The sequence below is a fragment of the Polistes dominula genome, unplaced genomic scaffold (assembly GCF_049000335.1).
Source record: "Polistes dominula isolate Pdom_NZ unplaced genomic scaffold, Pdom_raw_medaka contig_15, whole genome shotgun sequence".
In the NCBI taxonomy this organism is placed as follows: Eukaryota; Metazoa; Arthropoda; class Insecta; order Hymenoptera; family Vespidae; genus Polistes; species Polistes dominula.
In genome coordinates this window covers 7,564,954-7,581,065 of record NW_028300915.1, presented here as the reverse complement: position 1 = coordinate 7,581,065, position 16,112 = coordinate 7,564,954, and the positions used below count along the sequence as shown (strand labels likewise).

The 16,112-nt window shown below is 31.5% G+C and overlaps 2 protein-coding genes across 5 annotated transcripts; one reads left to right on the top strand and one right to left on the bottom strand.

The window, feature by feature from the left end:
* Positions 1-3,824: 3,824 nt before the first annotated feature.
* On the top strand, positions 3,825-7,465 carry LOC107069982 (uncharacterized). 2 transcript variants are annotated; one of them, XM_015327769.2, is made up of 6 exons: positions 3,825-4,435; positions 4,826-4,911; positions 4,990-5,026; positions 5,106-5,277; positions 5,385-5,471; positions 5,695-7,465. In XM_015327769.2, the coding sequence occupies exons 2-6, from the start codon at positions 4,830-4,832 to the stop codon at positions 7,183-7,185; spliced, it is 1,869 nt and encodes a 622-aa protein (XP_015183255.2). In that variant the 5' UTR covers positions 3,825-4,435; positions 4,826-4,829; the 3' UTR covers positions 7,186-7,465. The 2 variants fall into 2 exon arrangements, with proteins under 2 accessions (XP_015183255.2, XP_089026388.1); XM_089170262.1 differs by having other exon boundaries at positions 4,758-4,911.
* Positions 7,466-16,106, bottom strand: LOC107070020 (uncharacterized). Of its 3 annotated transcripts, none has more exons than XM_089170260.1 (8): positions 15,917-16,106; positions 15,477-15,673; positions 15,199-15,381; positions 14,476-14,715; positions 14,358-14,411; positions 9,440-14,286; positions 7,866-7,985; positions 7,466-7,705 (listed from the first exon to the last, which is right to left on the bottom strand). In XM_089170260.1, exons 1-8 carry the CDS (start codon positions 15,934-15,936, stop codon positions 7,571-7,573), a joined length of 5,796 nt encoding a protein of 1,931 aa, XP_089026386.1. In that variant the 5' UTR covers positions 15,937-16,106; the 3' UTR covers positions 7,466-7,570. The 3 variants fall into 3 exon arrangements, with proteins under 3 accessions (XP_089026386.1, XP_089026384.1, XP_089026385.1); XM_089170258.1 differs by having other exon boundaries at positions 8,081-14,286; positions 15,917-16,101; XM_089170259.1 differs by having other exon boundaries at positions 8,081-14,286; positions 15,477-15,668; positions 15,917-16,101.
* Positions 16,107-16,112: the final 6 nt, after the last annotated feature.

Below are 16,112 nucleotides of genomic sequence, written 5' to 3'. Positions count from 1 at the left end.
CAAACCTCCATCCTCTAAACACAAACAACAATTCCTACTCTGCAGCTTTCGCTGACGATCTCATAATACTATATGGCGATAAGTCCCCTCTCTCGGTCCAATCCAACCTCGAAATTTTAGTAAACAAAACAACCGCCTATACCTGCAATGGAACTTAAAAATCAACCCGGATAAAAGTAAAACGATCCTCTTTCATAAACCACTAAGATTCCTAAGCCAGAAAATCAAACTCGAAATTAAAAACTTTCAAATTTACATCCATGACAATAATGTTAAACACCCAATACTAAACAAAAAGGATGTAAAATATCTAGGCATGACACTAGACTATTTACTAAGACTAACACCTTACGTAATAAACCAGATCCAAAAAGTAAAGACTGTCTTTAAAGCTAGTTCTAGACTATTCTTCAACAAAACCATATATCCTAAAGCCAAAGTAATTTGTTACTTATTACTGATCAGATCAATCATGACGTACGCCTTCCCAATCTGGTAGAATATAAGCGCCTCAACAATAGAAAAAATGCGCAAATTCGAAAGATACTGCCTCCGTGTATGTCTCCATGTTTTTCGCAAACGCAACTCTGATGACTTTGTCAACAATAAAACTATATACAACTTAGCAAATATCGCCCGTATCGACAACCTCCTCTTAAAAATAAACCGGGATTATTTTGCGCAACTGAAATCCATTGATAACAAATTCCTAAAAGAATTCAGCCAAAATGGAATCAAAAACTTTCATGATGAAGCCATTTCAGGTTACATCCTGCCACATGCATTCATGTTTTTTGACAAACTAGGATACCTTCAGAATGGCTCAAACATACCAATTTTGTACCACATATTCAGAAATCAATCCAATAAATCTATCCCCCAGAATCCAGCTGATACTTCCAATCGAAATCTAAAATATTCCACTACAATACCAAACAGGGACATCACTGACTTCCACAGACTCAAATTAAGGCCGGTGATACATGTAAAATAAAAAATAAATCGAATTTTTTTTTCATAAATAGTTAGTTTACCATCTTAAAAATATGCCTGTAAATTTTTAGAATGAAATTCGCATTATTTATCGATTAAAAATTCATTTAAGTGCTCCGCCTCAACTCGGCGCTAGACGCGAACGCTAAACTTTGAACGCGTTTTTCTCGAAACGACTTTTTCAAACTGTAGTGAAAGATAACTCAAAAAGGTTTCAACCGATTCTTATGAAATTTAGCACACATTTTCTTTATAGTATTAGCTTCTAGTTGAACTTCAAAAATGCCACAAAAATTTTCAAAAATTGCCATTTTTTACCCAAAAACCGTTAAAAAAAGGGTCAAAAATCAAACTTTTTTGTCTGAGTCGTGCCAATTTACGATTTTTTGACTTTTTAGTTTTTCCTTAGTTCAACTAGAAGATACATGTTTTATGAACACACTCCGACTTTTTTTTTAAATTTTAGATTGCTGTAACTAAAGCTAAAAATCACCATGATTGATGCGTTTCGCCGCGAGGGCCTCAGGAAATTAATTACTATGGCGGCCATTTTGAAAAAAAAATCAGATTCTTATATTTTAATATGTAATGAATAAACATGCTGAGTTTCAAAACGATTCATTTATTCCTTCCATTTTAAATAAGCCTCTGACAAAACGGTCAAAATTTAGGCGTTTAAATGTATCGCCGGCCTTAAATAGATACTGGTGATACTGGTGGCTCTCTGAAGACGCCAGATTCATTGACGATATAAGGAGAAGGAAATTCAGCCTGAACCACTCTTAAAAACTACCCTAATCTACCCTTTTCCACTTGACTGCTAGATTCCTTAAATCTCATTTTTTTATACTAAACCAAAGCGGCATGATCTCATTGTAAATATGCGGCATTTATGACAATTGTAATCGTATATGCGATAAACATTTGTACCGGTAACGTTTGTATTACTCTCACATACCTCCTTGTAAATATATCCCTCCCCCCTTAGTTTTAAGATACTACATTGTTTATTGTGAGTTTTTTGATTAATTTTTTCTCGCAACGCATCAACACGATATAGCTAGTAATTTTCGGCGGATTTGCCTTTTACTATTAATTAACATTAAATTACATAATCTTTAAATAATAAGTTACGGCACATTAGCGAGTTCACCCTCCCCGTTTTCCAATTACAGAGCATAATGCGACTCAGTCCAGTGCTGTCAGATCGTGGGTAAATCTTACCCTCTCCCTGTGCCACTGGGATTGCCCACAATGAAAGTTTTCCATGTCCGTGTGTTTGGGATGTCAAGGAAAGCCGAGTGTAACCGAAGTTGGCGGTTGGCCACGAAGTGGCACATTATGAAAGCGACTCGTGTCCATGTGTTCGGACGACACGAGTCGCTTTCATAGTGTGCCACTCTGGCGTGCCCGCCAACTTCGGTTACACTCGACTTCTTTCGACATCCCAAACACACGGACATGGAAAACTTTCATTGTGTGCAATACCAGTGGCACAGGGAGAGGGTAAGATTTACCCACGATCTGGCAGCACAGGTTGAAACATTCAACGTTGAGCATTATGCCGCATAATGCGCTTTAGTGCTGTAATTGGAAAACGGAGATAACTTCTATAAATTCGGTTCTATTAGTGGTAGTATTCCAAACATAATACTGTTTTTGTCAAATCTGTATCGCTTTTTAAATTCAACATCTAAATAAAAATCAAAAGGATCTTGTATATCTCGAATATAGCGTTTTGGAGTACGTATAATTATATCTTCATTATTTGAATCAAAAAATGTAAAAAATCCTATATCGTTCGGACTCCTGGTATCTATCCTCTGTGATCTATCCAATTACACATCTTGGCTAAGATCAAACTTTTAAGCATATCTTAAGATTACGTCTATGAATGTAAACGCTAGCTTAAGACCATGCTTAAGGCGGACTTAAGTGTAAGAGCCCACTATGAATACGGCGGCAGGAGGGCGATCGCAATGTATTAGAAATGTTCGAAAATGGCGGGACAGATATTTTGCCACTAGAGCGCGTTAGTGTGGCTAATATCAGGTTTTTAAAACCTTGTTTATTGTCGCGGGAATGTAACAATTCTACTCACGCGTTAGTCAAAATAAATTAACCAAATCTTATAATTAACGTTAAAAATAGCAATAAGAAAAACTTTTTTATTATTTTACAATTATTTCCAAGATATTATCGTCAACTTGTTGTGTAAATCTATTCAATTTCATCTTACCTAGTCGCAGTTGAGTAAAGGATGGAAAACTAAATTAAAAAAGTCCAATTAAAAGTAAATTATAATTTATTATCGTAAATTGCACTTTTTACAAGACTAGACTTTTTACCATTTGCATCATTGCATTTTTTTATATTAGTAATTAATAACTATCAATTAAGGTTATATTATCTGTGGTAAAGTGAATAAAGACGTATTTCTCTGATTAGCATTCTTATTACGATCCTTGACTCGTCCACTTGTACACCCGTGAACAATACACTTATTTACCATTTTTAAATAAATATTACTTTTTATAAATTAAAAAAACATTAATACAATTGTTAATGATGCAGTATTGTCAACAATTGTCAATGAAAAATATGACGTTATAAACTTGACATTAGTGAACATAACGAAACCTAGCGGCGTATTTCCGATAATGATCTTTCTTTTTCTTTCCAGTTGCGTTTGCTAGTTATTTTCCTATGTCGATTGCCCTCCTGGTATCTAGGCTCCGTGGTGTCAGTTATCGGTGACGAAAGCGGTCTAAACGTAAATTTTTTCTTCAGTCAGCAAAGCTTGATAATAAAACTCTCCATGTAAGCCGCGTAAAGTTGGATATAAGAGAGAGTCAGTGATCCCATTTGTACGATAATTTGAGGCCTTGTACGATTCAAAATTTTGGAAACGGGTACGATTTTCCGATAGTGAATCGAAATTTCGAGGACCACCACCACGATTCGTGTACGATCTGTGTACGATCTCTGTACGAACAAGTCTTTCTCCCTGCCGTACGCCGTTTTTACCGTTTTTACGATAGGTTTTAGAACTTGAAGACTAAAAAAAAAAAAAAAAAACGGTGGAACTTGCACTTTTTTCCAGATTTTGAAAATCTCATTCGAAAAATTATAGTAATTCAAATTTTTCCCGGGGCGTACGTAATTTTACGCCCCTGTGTCGATCAAGCGAACTAAAGTCTCTGGGATCACTGACTAGAGATCGAATAATGTTAACAGTAAAATAGCGGCACATTGTCTTATGGTGAGACAAAGACGGGAAAAAAGCAGTTGTTTAGTAATCAAGCACGTGTTACTGTATCATTATCATTTTTGTAGTTCATTTACCAGAATATATTGTATTTTCATGAACAGGGTCAAAGAAACTATTATCAAAATTATCGGAATCAACATTATTTAACAATCAAAGTTATTAAAACAAAAAGTTAGTGTATTGTCACTTTATCATTAATTCTTTGTATTATGATTAAATGCTCGCCAGATTCGATGCTATATTTTCAGTCTCTAATATTTTCTCCGAAAAATATATCACAAGTGTTGTCATAGTGCAAGAGGTTATGTAGAATAATCTTATGAGACAATTAAAAGCTTGTTTTACTTACAATAAATTTAAAAAATCTTGTTATTTTATCTGTAGATCTTACAGGATTTCTTTTCGTTTCTTTTTTATTTTCTATTATTCCTTTTATACATGGAGAAATATCTATTAATATATTTTGAGTTTTACACTATATATGACTTAATAGGTTAGAATTGTTTACATCGCAGTGTTTAAGTACTGTAAATTCTGTTATTGAAATTTATACTACTTCAGCGATATGATGCCAGCCTGTAAGTTTTATCGCCAAGGCAATTGTCGTAATGGACAATATTGTCAATATGAACATTATAATGGCTTTGGTAAATACAAAATTGTTATATTTTTTATTATATTATTATTATACCATAAATTGAATTATTTCTTGTCTTTCTTTGCAGTAAATGTTAACAATGTCAATGATGAGAATAAGACAGCGTAAGTGATAGGAAAAAACAAAAACATTTTAATTTTGTATCATATGCGTATCTTCTAATAACAATTAATCTAATATTAGGGTTGTTATTGCACGCGAAGTACTTTGTGCTGAGATGGGTGGCCAATGGTTATTGTCGTGTTTTGCACCATTCAGAGATCGACCTACTATACCTGGCATGGATGATGTATCACCTGAAGAAGTTAGATGGGAAATGTATCAAGCGCAAAAAAATGGTGTCGTCGAACAGGCAGTAAATGAATAAATAAATAAATTAATTAATTAGTTTACTTACTAATCTGAAAGTATTTGCTGCTATATACATATATATGATCTGTATCATTTCTTTTTCATTTATAGAAACTTCGCTTTCAACAATTATGTCAGGATATGCAAGCAAAACGTGAAGCTTTAAAATATCCTACGGAAGAAACTTTAGAAATGTTGGTAAGTAATACTATTGTTTTATTTATAATTATATTAAAAAATTTTTAAGAAGAAATTGTGTATGTTTATGAATTTATATATATATATTTTTACAGAATATATTTTTTGCGAGCTTGAATATTTTTGTACTATTAATTATATTATATTTACATAAACATTCATAATCTAATTATTCATTATAAGTACTTTTTAATGAAATTGTTTTTTCTTTTCTTTTTTGAAGAAAAAACTTTTAGGTAATAGATTTAACAATGGAACATCAGATATGTCCAATTTCTCTTTTGCAAATTCACAAATGTTAACTAATGTGTTTGGTACTGAAACATTTGTTAATCAAAATAATACATTTGGTCAAGGTTTTGGTTCGGTAAATAATAATCCATCTCCATTTACAAGAACGAGCAATTCAGCATCTTTGTTTGGTGCTAGTTCAACTTTTGGTAACAACGCATTGACATTTCCTAATGTAACTAATTCAAATTCAGTATTTGGTGGTACTACGAATACTCCTGTATTTGGTAATGGACAAAATAATCAAACATTTGGTACAGTTGCGCTAGAGAACAATTCTATTTTTGGTGGTGCAACATCACAAGCAGTATTTGGCCAACCTAGCAATTTTGGTACTACCACTCAAACTACTAATGTTTTTGCCAGACCAAGTACATCACAGACAACAACATCAGTATTTGATAGCGGAACAGTAGTACCTTCCAGTTCTTTATTTTATACACCTCAATCAAATACATCCCTGTTTGGTGAAAATAAACCATCCACCAATGGACCATTTGGAGAATCTTCTGCTATACAAACATCAAATTCTATCTTTGGAGGATCAACTACATCATCAGGAAATATGTCTACTAATTCAACAAGTATTTTTGGACAGCCGAAGACTACTACAGTATTTGGAGGTGCACCAGCATTTGGAGCAAATGCTGGATCATTTACAAATAATTCTAGTCCATCTATTTTTGGAGGTCAAACATTTAACAAAGATACACAAGTGCCTAGTGATAATATTTTCGGTAAATTTATTGCCTCATCGAACTTTGTTCCTGCGAGTCAAGGAAATAATGTTTTTAATGTTACAAAAACTACAAGTAATGTGGGCAATTTTGGAGTTTCTCAAAATGCTTTAGCTGTTATGCCAGCAACAAATACAGCTTCCTTTGCCTCGGCAGCAACTACGACACACTACGGTACAGTAAACTCGCAAACTGATACTAAAAATACAACATATACCATTGCAAGGCCAACATTTGGTATAACAAGTACAACTAATCCATTAAGCAATACAGTTGTTTCATCTGCCATGCCATTTGGAGCTACAACAGGAACAAGCTTTAATGGTAATACAAATATAACATCATCACCTTTTATTGTACCTACGTTTGGAGGTTTTACTTCTTCTTTTATGCAAACGAGTACAACAGCCACAACTACTACAACCAATCCATTTATTTCAAAACAAACTAATTCACCATTTAATGGCGCAGTTCACAATCAAATTGGAACAGTAAATGAATCGCTTGTTGCAAATCAATCTAATGAAAAATCACTATTCTCATTTGCACAAAAAAATACTCCCACTGATGATACTACTTATTCTGAAGAATTACAATTAACTGATGATGAAAAAAGTATTTATTTAGCAAACGAATTTATAGTTGGTAAAATACCACTAAAACCTCCAAGTAAAAATATGATATAACGCTGTTGTATTTATATATATATATTTATAAATATGTAAACATATGTATATGAAAAGTTAAATTCATTACATTTTTATAAAATAGCATAATTGTACTAATACTTAAAGATATTCATTGTAATTTATTTATAATTTTATCATTGGATAAAAATTATAGTCAATTATTGTATATAAATCGTTGAATAAGATTTGTAATATAATTACTTTTAGAAAAATCTCAAATAACAACTGTTATTTCAGCAAATATATATAAATATAAACAAAGAAAGAAACAAATAAATTTACGAATAATTTGTTAATTTAATTTTTACCTATATTATTATTTACATATATACATTTGTACTTGATAAAATAACATTCATTAATTACTAAACTATAAACATTATTATACATTTTTATAATGAATTACTCCTGATGGTGGTAACGGTGGTGGTGGAGGTGGTGGAGGAGCTGAAGCAGTAGATGGAGAACGAGATGTAACAGAAGTTACGTCGTTACTAAACTGCATAGCTTCTGATACCTAAAAAGACATTTTGTTACGATATAAAATTAAAATAATTGAAATGAAATGCCATATTTTAATATTATATATATTTTACTTTGATTGTTAAACTTAAATTGATAAAAAATAGGTAAAAAGTAGGCTTATTATTAAGTAAGATAATTATTAATGTTCTGACCTGAGGTAAATGACATAAAGAATTTGTGTAATTTATTCGTTGTGCATAAGGTACCGATCCATGATTAGATAATTGAGATGGACCAGGTGGAATACCGCTAGTAGATTTGTATCCAGTTATCTAAAAAGTAAAAAGTACAAAAAAGAGAATACATTTACAGATTCCAAAGTACGCATTATTTTATAGCTAAAATAAATAATAATGTTTTAACATACTTTGTCATTCATTTCAGGAAAAATTGTACTTAAATTAAAATTGGTGAGACTGGTTCCAGATGGGTGATGAGACATGGTCACTGAATTACTTGTGACAACTCGAACTCTAGGAATATTTGGATTTACGGAAAAACCAGCAGGTGTTATTGTAGGCACATTTTGATTCCCAGCAACGGATGGTGGTGGTGGCAAAGTATTTACAGCCTTTGTATACATGTTTGTTTGCGAATGATTCTGATAAAGAGAATTTGCATGTGGCAAAGGTAAAAATGAATTCGATTGATGATAATCTTCTAGAGGTGAATTCATATTAGCAAGAGGGAATTCAATATTTTGTATTGTCCCGTCTACACCTTTCCTTTTACCCTTCTTTGCAGTTGATGCATAGGAGCGTTTATCGCAGTTTTGATGTTTCCCATAATTTTGATGTTTTTGTTGAGTCGCACTTGTAGATACATTAATTGTTGAAGTGGTAGTAGTAGATGTTGTTATTGGTGTATTTGGTAGTAAAAATGTATTTACCTCCATATAATCCGTATTTTCATGCAATGGCATCATGTAGCTACTAGATGTATTTGGTATACTAGTTATAAAAGTCGAAGTAGGATAGATATTGGCATTTGATGAATATGTATAAGAATTAAAATTCTGATTAACCATTTGCCCATATCCTGTATTGTCATCTGTATTTGAAAAATAGTTAAGTGGCATCACAGCATCACTGGTTGGTAGGCTACTTTGGAATTTATTTTGTGAATGACTAGAAATAAGCTTTAAGGATGTATGCTTATCCTGATTATTAGTATCATTGATATTAGTATTTGAACTAATTAGTGCTTCAGCTGTATAATTACTTTTACAATTTCTACTTCTCCAATAAGCATTATTTTGTTGATACTTTTGTTGATGCTGATAAGCTTGCTCTGAGAACGTATGACTCGATGTTTTTTGTTCTTCGTGTCTCTGATGAAGTTGCTCATTTGTTGAAGTTTGCTTTCTAATATCTATTTGTCGTTTATTACTTCTAGGAGTAACATTATTTTTTCTTTGATGCTTCCTACTCGTTTGTTGCTGCTGTTGCTGTTGTTGTTGTTGTTGCTGTTGTTGTTGTTGCTGTTGTTGTTGTTGCTGTTGTTGTTGTTGCTGTTGTTGTTGTTGTTGTTGTTGTTGCTGTTGTTGTTGTTGTTGTTGTTGTTGTTGTTGTTGCTGTTGTTGCTGCTGCTGTTGTTGTTGTTGTTGTTGCTGTTGTTGTTGTTGTTGATGATGAGGATGTTGATGTTGATGCGGATGATGATGGTGTAAATGGTAATGTTGTTGCTGGGTTTTTTCTGCCTTTTCTTGTTCTACTAACTGACTTACTGATAAAAAAGACGATCCTTGTGCCGAATGTGGAACACTTTGTGTACTCAAAACTGTGTGGAAATCACGTCCAAGAACATTTTCTTCTTTATCTCTGATTAATTCTTTATTCTGTTCTACCGAAATTCTTGGCGGTACTTGTCCAAGTAAAAAGTTTTGCTTCTCCGGTACATTTGTTCCTAGATCCAAATCACTTACTAATGTTGACAATGTAGAAGAAACGACATGCTGATCTATAGCTTTTATATTCTGTTGTCCAAGATTCTGTTCTACATTATGAACAGGATTTTTAGTTGGTGACCAAGAAAAAGGTTGCTCCTCTGAATAAAATGCCTCAGTAGGCCTTTTTTGCTCACTTTGCAACATTGATAAATTAGAAAAACTATGCGCCGTTACATCATAATTATTGTAAAATTGATTTGGAGTACTTTGATTGTAGGATGGTGTTTGAGCGAAAAGATTGTTTTGACAAAATTCCAATTCTTTACCGATTGGTGGAAAAATAATATCTGTAATACTTGTATTATGTTTAAATTCCGGTGTCATCATCCAATTAACTGGAGCTCTAATTGTATGTTGTTGTTGATTGTTTTTTAATTTGTTACTACTTTGTTGCTGTTGTCTATGTTTGTTCACATCGCTATTGTAAGTAGTACTTCCCTGTTGTAACAAAGGTACCTGAGTTTGATTTAAAAGCTGATATCTATGTTGACCATGTTGTTGTATTTTATCAACATATTTAAAATTAGCTCCAACATAAGTTTCAATCGAATATTTCAATTGCGTACTAATTTCTGGTACATCAAAATTAATATGAGAATCATAGCTTGATATTGGATATGTTGATTTATCTTGTTTAGCAGATAAGCTTTGATGATTCTTTTGTCCATGTTGTGATGCTTGTTGTGTTTGCTCACTTATGCTGGAATATTCTGTTGGTATATAATCAGAATTTATTTCATATTTTGATTTACTTTTATTTTCCGTACTAAATTTGTAATCATTGTTATTTGATGTTTGAGTCTGATTTTGCAAACGATTTGGTTTAGTTGTTGATGATGATGCAGTAGATTGTAAGTTTCTATTTTTTGAAACATCTACAAAGGGTGTCTTTTGTGTATCCACATCTGATTTCATTCTTAATTTATCAATACCACTTACATTTGGATGAGTTGAATAAGTATCAGTTGTTAAAACATCAGAAAAGCCTGAATTTTCTTTGTGCAAGGAGACATAGTTATAATTTTCACAAATCGTTTTTCCATCTGCATTATCGTTCGGGTGAGATCCCTGTTCAAATTGTACTGGATTATTATTACCACATCCACCAACTGGTGAAAATGTTGTCCATGAAAGTATACTGAAATTGGATGAATTATGAGCAACTGTTGTCATTGATTTTGTATTATTATCTGTAATAGTACTCTGTTCGTAATTGGATGTTGCCACAAAGGAAGGCATTTGTTGTTGAGTATACAGCAACGTAGGTGTATCTTGAATGAGAGATTTACTAGTTATAGAATTTGTTGTATTAGTACTCACTTTTTTAATGTCTTTATTAGAAAAAGGAGTATAATTTGATGTGTTATTTTTTTCTTGAAACATTGTAACGACATTAGGATTTACATCAGCTTGATTTGGTTGCGTAGTTATTGATGATTTAACTCCATATGAAAATGTTTGCCCAAATGGATCAATATCAACTTTTTTTGTAGATACATAGTTTGTATCACGTCTTTCGTCAGAATGTTCTTGCTGTTTTGTTCTTAAAACAGTGTCTAATTTTGTACTTTGTTCTATGTTGTTATTGCTCTCATTATTAGAATCTTTATTTAATTTTGTATAATTTTGATTGTGAGATGAACGCTCATTTTCATTTCCTGAAGAATATGATATAGAATTTTTGCACGATAAACTTTTGTTTTGATCCTTGCAGTATTCAGTATGAGAATGCTGATCCATGTGATCTTTTTGATGAATATCAAATGTCTGTTGTGAATTATGTGATACAGTAATACAATTTGATTCTTTTGTATGTGTATTATAAACAGATTGCATTCCTTGAGAAGAAAGAATTGGGGTTGATGGATCTTTAGTATTTGCAGTATAGTTTTGTTGTAAATTTTGAGATGGTGTAGGAAGCGATTCATGAACTTCACCATAATCAAGACGATGATTAGTTACCAATGTAGTATTAATGAGAGACTCTTTATTCTGAGCAACATAAGCTGCATGTTGTCGTTCTTGTGAATCTTTTTCTTTTATTTGTGGCGTATAATCTGTTTGTAATGATCCTAAACTTGTAGATGATGAAGTAGTCGTGGTTGTGATATTGTTGATGCAAGAAGCAAGTGACATTTGGGATATGTCACTCATGATATTTCGCGATGATCCGATGTTACCTGAATCTTCTGCTGTAGATGTATCCATAAAAGTAGATGTATTTTGTTGCAATGTTCTTTGGTTGCTATCTGCTATAGTTGGATAATTTGGCAAAAAACTTTGCGTGTTAGAATACTGAACATTATTATAATCTGAAGTTCGTATTGCAGGATTCCTGTCGATACTTTTATTTATTATTGACGTGGCAGTAATAAGTGCCTGAGATACTGTATTTTCGGTTGCAATAGATTCTGTGTTATTCTGAAATACTGTAGTTGTTTGCTTTTGACAATCTTTATTTGTACAAGTAGTATTTGATGTGACCGATGATGAATGTACATTAGAATATGTGGAAGATGCATGGGTATAAGTATTAGTTAAACCTGTTGATTTTTCTAAAATTGGTGGTAATGTAGATTGTATAACTTTGTATGGTTCCTTAAGTGTTTCCTCACTTACAATTTTTGGTACAACTCTTGTCGTCGATGTACAGACATTAGGAAGCATGATTTCTGGATGTATATTTACGCTTGTAGGTGTAACAATATCTTTTTTGTCCTCACATGTTGGTTTTAAACATTTATCGGTTACCGTTTCAAAGATTGGGGATGACGATACTCTAACTTTGAAGCTATTTGGTTCCATACTACCAATCTGTAAGAGCATAGGTGGTGTTTGACTATGATATTTAAAATCTTCTTTCATTTCTTCATCAAGAACTTCAGTTTTTCCATTTAAAGATGACACTAGTGGAAATGCCATTAAGAAAGCTGCTGTAGGTGATAACGATTCGGTATTATGTGAATTAGAGGGTACTTGTAGAGAAGCAAATATATCATTTGATAAATCAGAATGAAGTGCTTCTGCTCTACTATTAATTGGAATGAAACTATTTTCTGCATTATAAGGTAAACATTTAGATATATCTTCTTTCGACGGTCTAATCAATTTGATATCATCGTTTTGAATATTTACTAAATTTAATGAAGTTGATGTTGTTATTGCCGATGTTTGAATAATGGCCGTACTTGTTTCAGGTTTCATCGAAGTTGTCGTGTTTGTATCCAAATTTAAAAGAATCTTACTACTTTCTAAATTTACTGTTCCTTCTAAAATTTCAGGGCCTTTAGCATTTACACGTAAAAGACTATCGAATTGAGTTCCTAAGTTACACACTTCTTTTATTCTTTCAGATTCTACTGTACTTTGTACTGTTTCAGCAACTTCAGGTAAAGTTGATTTTAAATTTAATGGTTCTTTAGTATTGACAATTTCTTCTACTTCGTTGTCTACAGGAATATCATAACCAGCTTCAGATGAAGTTTTTATCATTGCATCATTTGTTCCATTTAATTCAGATGAATTATTGATTGGAGAACCTTGCGGCGATACAACTTTATTTTCTACATTTTTCTCTTCATTATGCGAATAATCCGAATTCATATTAACTATTGGTTCAGAAGAATTAGGAGTATTTTTAATGGCTGCGTTATTAGGTGATAATGAACTTGAATTTGTAGTATTTGATTCAATAACAATTTCATTGTGTTTCGTTATGGGTGTATGATTTTTGTCTTGGATTTCATTTGAATTCTCTCCAATTTTTTCTATTACATGCTTTAAACTTTCAATAGATTTACATGTTGCTGTAAAATTTGTAATACTAGAACTAGATACCGTTGTGGTATCTATATCATCTCCTTTCCGCTTTTTATCCTCTGGCTCATCAGAAGATATATTTTCGATGCTTAAACATCGTTTATATGGTATTTTTTCAGTAGACACATTATCGTTAAAACACTGTGTACTTTTCTCTTTGCCTATTTTTTCCATTGTTGCTTCTTCCACCAGCAACGTAGTTTTAGTACTTTTGACATTTTTATTAACTTTAGATTTTCCTTCAGATTCTTTTCGATTAGAGCTTTCCTTATATTTATCTATTTTCTCTTTATGAATAGCTGGGATAGGAACTTTATAAGTCATAGTTGTTTTAGTAACTTCTTTCCCTTTTGGCAGAATACCTTTATGACCACCTATTCGTGTTGAATTAATGATATTTTTAACATTAGATGCCCAATTTTGTGAATCTACAACCAAATTAGATCTAATACTCGGCACTGTGTTTAAAGTAACCTTTTGCATGGTGTTTATTACACCCTGCTTTCGAATAGAAACCACTGAATTTTGTACGTGATTTGTTAAAGGCTGCATAACAATCATTTGACTTTGTTGAGCGTTACTAAGAATTATTGGATTTACTGTTTGCGGTTGCGTATTGACTATTATGTTGGATGTTAAAGAAGTCATAGGTGTTACCAAGGGTACTAATTTTCCACCTGATAAAATTAAAGTGCTCGGTGTTAAATTTGTTACAGAATTATTTATACATATAGATGAAGGCTTCTTAGCATCTTTTATTTTCGACTTCTTCTTAATTTTTTTCCGATTTTCTATTTTTTGTACGACTGTAAAGAAATATTTTACTTTATAATATAAAAAAATGGAATAATTAAAAATTATATACACGCATACATACCATTACAACTTTTAATAGTCTGCCTGTTGTTTCCAAAACTTTTAGAAATTTCACCTAAATCAATAATTTATAAAAATGTTTGTATAAGAAATGATATTTATATTATTATAAAAATTACCTTTCTCAATTTGAACATTATTCTCTCTGCATTCAATTTGCGAATCATTGTCTACATTATTAGAATCGTTATCATTATTATTCACACAATTTAAACGATTTTCTTGATTTTCTATAGAAGAGTTTTTAGAAGTATTAGATTCATCCACAACTTTTTTCGAAGATGTTTGGGATGAGGATTTCTTATTTAAAGGCACTTTACTGTCCGCTGATTTTTCTTTCTTTTTTTCCGAAGTTTTCTCTGAAAGATAATTAGAAATTTTAGATAAAATATTATATATAAAAGACAATAATTCTATTATATTTAAGTAATAGTAATAAACAACAAATTGTTTCTCTGTGAACAAAGAAACGACAATTTAAGTTTATAACTATCACATTCACTTCTCTATTCACGTTCTTAACTATTTTTAGTTTGTAATCAAGATTTTCTAATTCCTATTTGAATTCTTTCTATTTGAAAATCTTCTATTTATACTGTTTGTGTTATGTAGTTGTCATGTTATAACCGTCTCTTTTTTTCAAATCTTCTAATTATTATTATGTTTACGTTTTTATCACATTTAAATTAAATTAAAGAAAATATATTTTTTTACATATATATATATATATATTTTAATTAAAAAAAAAATATATAAATATATTTTCTTTAATATATATATATATATATAACTTCAGACACACTCTGTATATACAAACACAATATAATTTATACATTGTATACCTTTTGTAAAATACTTTTCTATATCTTCTACATTAATCTTGTTTGACCATTTTAATGGAGATATCCTCTCTAAAGCTGGCTCTGCGGGTACAGATATTCCAGCTTCTTGAAGCAAGGTTGAAAGTAATTGTGTCCGTGAGAATAATAATGTTACAAGTTTTTTTAAACGTGCTAATTCTTCTTCTAGAGAAGAATAAAAAAAAGAAATAATAATGTTTATATTTAACTTTACAACATTTGTAAGCAATGATAGTATTACAAATTATATTGATATATACTGTGAGCTTCCGATGCATGAGCGAAGAATAATTCTTCAGTACGAACATGAAGTTCTTTGATATATTTTGATGCATGAATCAATATATCAACTTTGTTGCGTTTGCGACCTTCTTGATGAGGAGGTAAGAGATCTGCCAAGGTCTTGAAATATGTATTCATTCGTTTTCGTCTGTCTCGCTCCCATGTTTTGGCTTTACTAAAACAATTATTAATCTGAAGGACAATTTTGCTAAAAATCATTGATAAAAAATTTAATAATTTTTTTTAATTATTAACGCATATAAAAGTCATCGTCTATTGCCAGATTTTTAACATCGCTATTTTAACGTCGCTTATTTATATTTTCAATACAAAATTTTCTATAGAACTATGTACATAAACGAAACTTTTTTCTTTAATGATATATAGCAATGGTGAATGAAATTTGACAGAAACTTACGTGTTTTCTTTTCGAGGCATAATTTATTTTCTTGACATCGTTTAATTAAAATGACGTATCATGGGAAGCGTCAAAATATCACTTATCATCCACATTATGATTTTAAATTAATATATTTTTACACTTTGACATCTCGATAATTGAGCTGGCCCCAGATGGGCTCCAACCGGTTTTACATTCTACTCCATTCTTTCAC

Coding starts and splice junctions, on each gene's coding strand:
- LOC107069982 (XM_015327769.2), top strand. CDS start 4,830: ATGATGCCAGCCTGTAAGTTTTATCGCCAAGGCAATTGTCGTAATGGA. Junction 4,912..4,989: donor TGAACATTATAATGGCTTTG/GTAAATACAAAA, acceptor CTTTCTTTGCAG/TAAATGTTAACAATGTCAAT. Junction 5,027..5,105: donor AATGATGAGAATAAGACAGC/GTAAGTGATAGG, acceptor ATCTAATATTAG/GGTTGTTATTGCACGCGAAG.
- LOC107070020 (XM_089170258.1), bottom strand. CDS start 15,936: ATGCCTCGAAAAGAAAACAC. Junction 15,382..15,476: donor TCATGCATCGGAAGCTCACA/GTATATATCAAT, acceptor ATTCTTCTCTAG/AAGAAGAATTAGCACGTTTA. Junction 14,287..14,357: donor GACTATTAAAAGTTGTAATG/GTATGTATGCGT, acceptor ATTTCTTTACAG/TCGTACAAAAAATAGAAAAT.